This window comes from Lipotes vexillifer, unplaced genomic scaffold (genome assembly GCF_000442215.2).
Source record: "Lipotes vexillifer unplaced genomic scaffold, Lipotes_vexillifer_v1.1 scaffold513, whole genome shotgun sequence".
NCBI classification, from domain to species: domain Eukaryota; kingdom Metazoa; phylum Chordata; class Mammalia; order Artiodactyla; family Lipotidae; genus Lipotes; species Lipotes vexillifer.
The window spans coordinates 346,679-355,871 of NW_006777952.1; the positions used below are offsets into that span (position 1 = coordinate 346,679).

At 45.0% G+C, this 9,193-nt stretch overlaps 1 protein-coding gene across 4 annotated transcripts in view; it reads left to right on the forward strand.

The window, feature by feature from the left end:
- DGKG (diacylglycerol kinase gamma) overlaps nucleotides 1-9,193 on the forward strand; it is a 164,734-nt gene that overhangs the window by 42,202 nt on the left and 113,339 nt on the right. For all 4 annotated transcript variants that reach the window (XM_007451383.1, XM_007451380.1, XM_007451381.1 and 1 more), the window contains exons 6-8: nucleotides 1,623-1,672; nucleotides 5,000-5,074; nucleotides 5,767-5,889. In XM_007451383.1, the coding sequence (XP_007451445.1) occupies nucleotides 1,623-1,672; nucleotides 5,000-5,074; nucleotides 5,767-5,889 (248 nt within the window). The remainder of the gene's footprint in view (nucleotides 1-1,622; nucleotides 1,673-4,999; nucleotides 5,075-5,766; nucleotides 5,890-9,193) is intronic.

The following is a 9,193-nucleotide window of genomic DNA, read 5'->3' on the forward strand; positions in this document are numbered from 1 at the left end:
CCCTACAGTTTTTTGTTGCAGAAACTTGGTCATTTGTCCTATAAAGTTTTCTTTTTTAAAAAATTAAATTAAATTAATTCAAATCATCTCTGATTTTAGTGATTGAAACCAAGTTAAGTTTTTTTTCTAGATAACCAAGCATGTATTTTTTTTTTGGAAATGATAGCCTGAAATCCCACCCATCATCAATGTAACAACAGTGATAACTAATCACTGAACACCTTATTTTTGCTAAGCACTTTAAATGCATTTTCTCATTTTAACCTCACAGTAACCCTAGACAGTTGACGTGATTGTTCTCATTTTATATGTAAGAAAGCATGGAAAAGTTAAATGACTTGCCCAAGACCATGCTGCTAAAAAGTAGGATGCTTGCTCACAATTTCTCATTCTACTCCTCATGCACAGTGGGACCAAAGAGGGCTCCATGTTAGAGCCACCTGGGCCCAGAGTGTCTCTGACCAGGACATTTGGAGGAGTCACAAAGAATCGGAAGCCCATGACTTTTAAATAACTTAAAGTCCAACCAGAGACACCACTGAATAAACACAAGGTGTGACCCTGTGGGTACATCCCAAGTGGTCCAGAGCAGTTACACGAGGGAAGGGTCAGCCACAGAGAACACAGGCATGATGAAGGGTTTTAAAGGATGGGAGGGAAATGTAGATGTAGTCAGCTCTGCTCCCCACCCTGCTTACTTCTGAGACCACAGACAGGATCTCTGCCTTTTAGATGAATGAAATGGCAAGTTTCCAAATCCCATAAATGAACATTTAGTCGTTTGCCCAAAATTCACTCCCAAATCTTTCTTATCTTCCATCACCTCTCTACAGCTAGAACATGGTAGAGGATGTTTCTGAATTGCATGCAGACATTTTTAGAAAAAGAAACATAATAGCTTCTGTAATAACTACTTCATACCATTATTGAGGATTAAATAAGTAATAATGATAAGGTGCATAGGATGGTACGTTGTACATATTAAATGCCATATCTAAATATTCATTAATGAAAGAAAATAAAAATAAATAACATCTGTTGGGTGCTCTCTACATTCCAAGTGCTATAGATTTAGCATATCACTGACATATTAATCTTCATTTGAAAAAAACTTAGGATAAAGAAACTATTATAATCTCCATCTTACAGATGAAGAAATTGAGTCTAAAGAGGATAAATGACTTATGTGATGCCCTAGAGGTGGTAGGACAGGGCCAAGATCTGAACCTGCCTAACTCCACACCCTTTCTGTGTGCAGTAGAAGCACTGTCCCGTCTGTAACTGTGGTGCCTCTGCCCCACCACCAGCGGGGCATCTGCTTTGAGTTGTGTTCCCGTGATGCTGAGAGGTGTGAGTGCTCTACAGGGAATCACGCTCGTGACCCAGATCTCATCAGCTGCAGAGTCATTGCTTAGACAGTCCCAGAAGCCAGGTGGCTTGGTTCACCTCCCTCTTCCCAAGGCACAGGTCAGACTCTGTGCCTTGGAGGGTGGGTGAACTGGCTGCAGCGGACTTCACTCCAGTGATTGTCAGAACGGATCTAAAAACTGGCAGCAGCAAAGTCTCAGCCCATCCCTGGTACCCGGAGGACATCTCAAGCCTCACCTCTGTGTTTCTTGCAGTCATGTTTCGTCTCTATGATTCGGATGAGAATGGTCTCCTGGACCAAGCGGTAAGCTCTCCAAATATCCCTCCAAGATCCAAGAAAGGCTGGGGGAGAGGGGAACAGGTGAAGGGAGAGTCCAAACACTCTCAGCTCCATCTTCATAGGAATAGCAGTGTCTCAATATGAGCTGCAGAGATGACTAGAAGCCCCCGCCTTCTACTTCCAAAGAGCCCGCCCAGGGGAGAGTGAACTCCAACTTGCTTTTTCATTCCAGAAGCTCAAATCGCAAATCTCAGGTTGAGGAGATGCTTTAGTATCTCGTCTAGTTTAACTTCCCAGCTGGTTCAGAAATTCCCCCTGTAATTTCCTGCTGAAGCCCAGGGGTGGAGGAGAGGTGGGGAGAGGCGGAGAGACCAGGGCAAGGAGACAGGAGGAGGCAAGGAACTGCTGGCGTGCTTTGCCGTTACCCTTGCCTCCCTCTCATACCCCAGGGCACCAGCTCTAGGAGTCTGGCTCTGTCTGCTCTGAGCACATGATCCCATCCCACCACACCTGGGAAAGCCTGAGTCTCAACCCCACCTCCCCTCAGGAAGAGGCAGGGACAGGTCAGGGGTCATAGAATGAGAAGGATGGAAAAGGAAGAAGGTAGAGAGGAGAAAAGGCAAAGAGAATCAGACAGGCCCTGTCCTCATGACTGGCCGTGTCAGAGATGGGACTCATTAACAGAAAGGCTCTGAGGTTGAAGTGCACGGGGCTGAGTCAGACCAAAGGGAGGAAGAAAGGGAACCAGTCCACTAGACCAACTGCATCGTCCCAGTCCCCACTCAACCCCAGAGTGTCTTTATGGGATCCCTGCAGCCACATTGCAGTTCCGTGAGCTGGGTCATGCGAGGGAACCACCAAGAGAATCACAGACTCTCAAGCATTTGATCAACACATATTGATTGAGTATCTCATATATGTCGGCTAGTGTTCTAAGCACTGGGGGTGGGGGGTGTATCAGTGAGCCAACAGACAAAGATGCAGGCCCTCGTGATACTTTCATTCTAGTGCAAACACGCACACTGCAAAGCATAGTCAGGCATGTGTTAGATAGAGCTGTGTGCTAGAGGGAAAATAAAGGAGGGAAAGGAAGTATTGGAGGGAGCTGCAGTTGTAGCTGGAGGAGCCAAGGAAGGTCTCCCTGAGGGGGGGACATCTGAACAGACACTTGAAGGAGGTGAAGGGAGTGAGTCATGGGGAAGCACCTTCCAGGCAGAGGGAACAGCATGTGCAAAGGTCCTGAGGGATGCCCGGAATGTTAGCAGATTAACTAGGAGGCCAGAGTGAGTGGAACAGGATGACTGAACAGATGAGGTTGGAGTGAGTAGTAGGAGATGAGATCAGAGAAGTAATGAGAAGGGATGGGGCGTTTGCAAAGCATTATCAAGGCTTACAGGTGATTGAAAGGGTTTTCTCTCTTTTACTCTGGAGAGGTAGAGAACCATTGGAGATTCTGAGCAGAGGAGTGACATGATTGACTTAGGTCCTAACAGGATCATTCTAGCTGCTGCGTTGAGTCTAGACTGTGGGGATGCAAGCAGGAATACCAGTTAGGAGGCTATTAAAATAAGCAAGACAAGAAATGATGGTAACTTGCACCAGGGTAGCAGCATTGCAGGTGGTAAGAAGTGGTTAAATTCTGGATCTATTTGGAAGGTAACACTGGTGGACTGAAGTGAGTCTCAAAATAGTTCTCTTCTCTTTCAACTTCCCACCAAGACCCCCCGGCAGTTGGATGCCCAGCCTCTTTGTGAACACTCCCAGTAATGGAGAGTTCACCCAGTACCTTAAAACAGCCGCTCCACCACTGGGGATGACTGTTAGAGAAGGCATCCCTCCCGCACACAGGGCATCTCTAGTCTGCCAGGGAAATTTTCAATACAAAACCTGATTCTGCTCTTCTCTCCCCTCCCCCAACCCAGTGGTGAGGTCAAAATAGGCCAACCCTCAACTCTTCCCTCCCTCCATCCCTCAGCTTATTTCTGCCCTCTATAGCTGACCAGGGCAGCTGACCAGTGGGGTACCAGTTGTACACAACAGGCCTTCAGGTATTGAAGGTACTATCGCATCTTCCCAAAAATCTTCCCCAAGCTCATACTTCCTAATTTCTACACTGTTTCTCATAAGGAAGTTTTAAATCTCCATTCCGGTCAAGCTCTAGTTTGTCAATGCCGTTCTTAAAATATGGCATAGAACGGAGCCCACCCCTCCAGGACTCTTTAAGTATCCACATCAGGGAACTAGTCCTTCCTGAAATCTGCCCACTCTGCTTCCTGAAAATGCCCACCTATTTACCCAGCCCAAGATTGAGTCTCATTCTCCATTCCTGAATCACATCGTTTGCTCACATTGAATCTTGGACCCACCTAGTTTCACGAGCTCTTTTCCATTGGAACTTCTGCTGAGCCCTGTTCCCACCATTCTGCCCACTTCCTTACCCCCATCTACCATTTCATCTGCAGTTTTGCAATGGGTTATTTTCTACTTTAAATGAAATACAATTTTAAAAATCCCTGTTGGGTTTTAGCTTGCTTATTTTGACCCAACATTCTGCCTGGTGAAAGTAACACCTTTAAACCTTGCTTCAGTTCTCCAATCTGTGTCCCCAAATCAACCTTACTATGAACATCTTAGATGGTGCTCAAGACATGCAAATGCTTTCTCAGTCCAGTGTGTTTCAGTGGGACTCTCAGTGCACTGATTCATTAGCATCCAACAATTCTGTGAGGTTTTAGATGGAGCCTGGCCTCGGTACCAAACAAAAGGCTCACTCATTAGGCAAACATACCCTTCATGAATTTCCTGTTCCAAGAGTCCTGGACCCAGGACTTGATACAAAGGAAACAAAGGAGATGCCAAAAGGAATCTGAATCATAGTGCCTGAGAAAGGACCAACACAGTGGCTCTACATCCAACTGAAACTGACCCCCAAGGGGTATAGATGAATCCCAAGTTGCTAAAGCTGTGGGAATGAGGTGTGGGAAAAGAGGGAAGAAGTAAGTGCCTTGGTTTGTAAGTATTTGTAGGATCACAAAGAAGGAGGAAACAGGAGTGCTTTCTACGCTAAGTCAAAGCACAGAATAGGGGAAGGAAGGTCGGTCTAGGAGGAGGTCAGTGTTCAGTGAGCTTTCTGCATACCTCTGGCTTATCCACGGTCTGTGTTTCTTGTGAGCTTTGTGGTCAAGGCAGAAATAAAGAGCAAAAACAAATAGTGAGTGCTTGATGAAATGCCAGTATATTGTACCAGCTGCTTCTCACACTCTGCCCTGCCCATCTTCCCACGGGGTTTGATATTGAGTCTTGCTTGTAAAAGCCCATCTTCAGTTGGCTTCTCTCCTTGATGTTTTCTAGGAGATGGATCGTATTGTCAACCAGATGCTACACATTGCCCAGTATCTCGAGTGGGATCCCACGGAGCTAAGGCCTGTGAGTTTCCAAAAGCAAGGGGTGACTTTCCAATGAGCTTCCAAGATGAGAGTGGGACTTGGAAACACATGTTTATGGTGCAGGCTGTCCCAGATCATCTTCTTAGAGGTGACTTCTCTGGGTCCTACACCTTGATCTCCCACTTCCCTGATAGGAAAGATTAGAGGCAGCAGGGGAAAGTGTAGACTAATTCAAATAATAATACCCCCCAATGCTTTCACCAAAGCTAAATTTTTATAACAGGAGCTCAGAGATCAGAGAATTTAGAGCTAGAAAGACTTTTAAAGATTTTTCTCAATCATTAGATAATAATAATAATTACATTGGGGGCTCCTATGAGTCTGATATAATATTTAGCGTTTTATATACATTTTCTCTAATCTTCACTACCATGCTGCAAACAGAGCAATACTAATTCCATTTTACAGATGAGAAAAGCAGAATCCAGAGAGTTGGGGTGGCTTGTCGAAGGCCACACAGGTCAGGGCAGAGCCAGGCCTGGACCCCTGTTCTCCTCACCCCCATTTGCTCCCTCAATGCTCTACTCACTCCGAATCAGAGGGGAAAGGGATAAAACACAAGCCAGAAAACATAGAACAGAAGAGAAAGAAAAGGGCAGGGTGGGCGGGGCAGGGGTGGGGCGGAGAAGTCGAAGATCAAAGTGGACAGTGGTTGCTCTATGGATTCCACAGATATTGAAGGAGATGTTACAAGGGATGGACTACGACCGGGATGGCTTTGTGTCTCTCCAGGAGTGGGTCCACGGAGGGATGACCACCATCCCATTGCTTGTCCTCCTGGGCATGGACGACTCTGTAAGTTGGAAGCTTGAGGTCAAAGACCTCTCACCTTTCAGAAACATCAGGTTCCATGTGGAAGTTAATATCCTTGGCTTCTGCCCCAAACTTCCCAATGGACAGCCCGTATGCTCTAGGCCAGCCCGTATGCTCTAGGCCAGCCCAAAAGTCCTCTCTTTTTACCTATTAGTGCCGGAAATATTAATCATTCATTTGACAGACGTTTACTAAATTATTACTAAATAAAGATACTGTTCTAAGGGCTATGAGGGAACACAGATACAGTATTCACCTACCGGAAACTTATGCTGAACCAGGCAAAGGGCAAAAAATATTCAGGGAAGAATTCCATCTTTTTCACAAATTAGGTTTAAAAATGCTAAGAGAGTTGGGGAAGGAAGGAAGGAAAGGAAGAAAGAAAGGAAAAAATACTGATTTGTTGTGAGGCAGAGGGCGTTCAATAATAATATCTTTTTTTTTTTTTTTTTTTTTGCAATAAGCGGGCCTCTCACTTTTGTGGCCTCTCCCGTTGCGGATCACAGGCTCCGGATGCGCAGGCTCAGCGGCCATGGCTCACCGGCCCAGCTGCTCCGCGGCATGTGGGATCTTCCCAGACCAGGGCACGAACCCGCGTCCCTTGCATAGGCAGGCAGACTCGCAACCACTGTGCCACCAGGGAAGCCCAAAAATAATATCTTATTTAACGATCAGAACAACCAGATAAGGTAGATATTTTTTTACCCGTTTAAACAGATGGAAAACTGAGATTCTGAGTCCGAAGAAGAAAAAGAATAGCCAGCATTTATTTGTACTTGACTCCAAAGAACCTGCACTTTCGAACATCTCACACTTAGGAGTGAGACCAGTGGAAGAAACTTTGGAGGGTGTTTGCCCTGGCTCTGAAGGATGTGTGGGATTTTGATATCCCATTCTTGAGATAAAGATAAAGACCTAGGATATTTGATCTGGCTCTCAAGGATGGGTATGATTTGGCTGGTAGAAGAGAGAGTTTGCAGCCAGGAGAATAGCTTGATCAACGACCCACATGAAAGAAAGTTCAGGGTGTTTTAGAGAAACCTCCCAGTTTTGATCAGAGTAGGGAATACATGTAGAGGCTTAATGTGAAATCACTGGCATCTGACCTGGTCTGCTTATTTACCATGAAAGTAGCTTCCATACATGAGGTAGGGAAGATTAGAACTAAAAGTACAAATGGTGACATTAGTGTTTACCAGTACAGTCACACCGGTTGTAAGACAGTACCTCTTCAAGATTACTGAAATGTCAAAGAGAGGGACAGAAGAGCAGGTTCATTTGGGTTAGCCTCTAGCTGATGTTGTTGCCTGTGCTGTGTCCATCTGACAGTTCTGCAATTCAGGACTAAAGCTGAGCCCTCATCTCCAACACTCAAGGACTAAGAATCCTGCAATTATCTCATAGCGTGTCCAGCTCTCTCTAAGTGCTAAATAGAAATCAGTGAACCAGGATCTCCTTTTTCCTTATAACCCTAGAAGGTCAGAGCTGGAAGAGAACTTGGTGCTCCCTGGTCTGTCCCCTTCCTTTTTCATACCAAGGACCAAAGAGGTAAAGGCACTTGCCCATGGACACACACCTAGTTAGTACCAGAAGCCATCTTCCATATTCAGTAACAGCAGACTTCTCGTGCAGTGATTTCGTACGAAGAACCTACTGTGTGCACGAACCCACATGAGCTAGGACCTGGGGGTGCTCAAATAGGTTAGGTATACTTTCTGCTATCAAGGCTCAAGATTATAGTTGAATCAAAGTGGAAGTTCTGCTTGAGTGCTGTTCTAATGCACCTGTTTTTTCTCTGAAACATGGAAATAGAGATGGGACATTTTAATCACAAGGAACCAATTTCTAGTTCTGTTTCCTATTTTGGACTTGTTGAATCCAAAGTGCCACCAACTCTTTGCTTGGAGGGGATCCACTGTTTTATGTCTGGAAGAGGGAGAGACATTATTTCTTCAGCATTCTCCCCAGTGTCTCCCCCCGATGCCAAATCAGCCTTGTATTAAAACCACACTTTACCTCAGGAATAATGCAAACAAAAAACAAATGTGCATTTGGTTTTTATTAATTGAAATTTTATGCATTTATTTGAAAACAGGCACTAAATTGTGTGTTTTCACATTAATAGTTGGGGTTCTAGGGAAAGCGTTCCTCGATGTCTTAAAAGCCACCTTGCCTGTTCGGCTTTTTTCAAAACCCACATGTGGCCACTGAAAAGTCTGGGGATCTCTGAATGGCATGTATGAGAAACAATCTGTCTCCCAAGGGAACTGCAGCCTCAACCCAAAACCTGGCGTGCATAAGGAACGTTACTCCTACACCCTGCAGCCGCCAACGTGCAGAAATAAAGGAGCCACATGATGGTGCTATAACCCAAGCAGAAATGTTACTTTATCCCAAGTCAGGATCCCTTTGCTTCTTACCCTGTATCTATGAAAATAGCTGACTCTCCCTTTCTCAGATACTAATTGATTTTGCGGATAAAGGTATTTCAGGTCAAATGACTGTCCCTTGGGCTGGATGAAGAAGGAGCTGGGTCTGCTAAGAGTGCTGTAATTTCCCTTCTGTCCATGAAGGAAAACCCTGGTCTGTGGAGGTACAGGAGAGGCATGGAAGGAGCATGGGCTCCAAGGCCAGCAAGAGCCCCCGGTGTGACTACGGGCTCAGCTTTGTGGTCTTGGGCTATTTATATAACTTCTATGAGTCTCTGCTTCTTCATTTCTAGAACAGGTCTAAATCTACACGTAGGGAAACATTCTTTACTTATTTTTGTGTCCCCTACTGCCTAGCACGGAGTAGGAACTTAATAAATGTTTTCATTAACAATGTGTCGGGCACTGGATTAGGAGCCTCACTTACAGTATTTCACTTAATTTTTACAGAACTCCCTCGAGGTCAATGTTTGTCAAAGGAATGAATGAATCGATATTTAAGTGGATCATTTAATCAATTAGTGAACCCATTTACTAAAGTAGAAGCCATTAGATAAAAAGGTTTAATTCTCTAAGACTCAGGTTTTGGAAGAAGCAGGGTTTTGAGGTGGTAAGAAGAAAAGAACTTATCCTGGCCCCAGGAGGAGACCAGCATTTGAAAAAGCATGTGGGCTCCTCTAGAGACCGTTAGCAGAAGGGTTGAGCACAGAAATGGGTCTGGCCACTATGACCAACCCAAACCAGAGAGACACAGAAGTAAGAAGTGGGTTTCAATCCAGCACTTTGGACTCCATGTACCTGACTCTCAATCCTTACCACCTTACACTACTTTTTTTTTTTTTTTTTTTTTTTTTTTT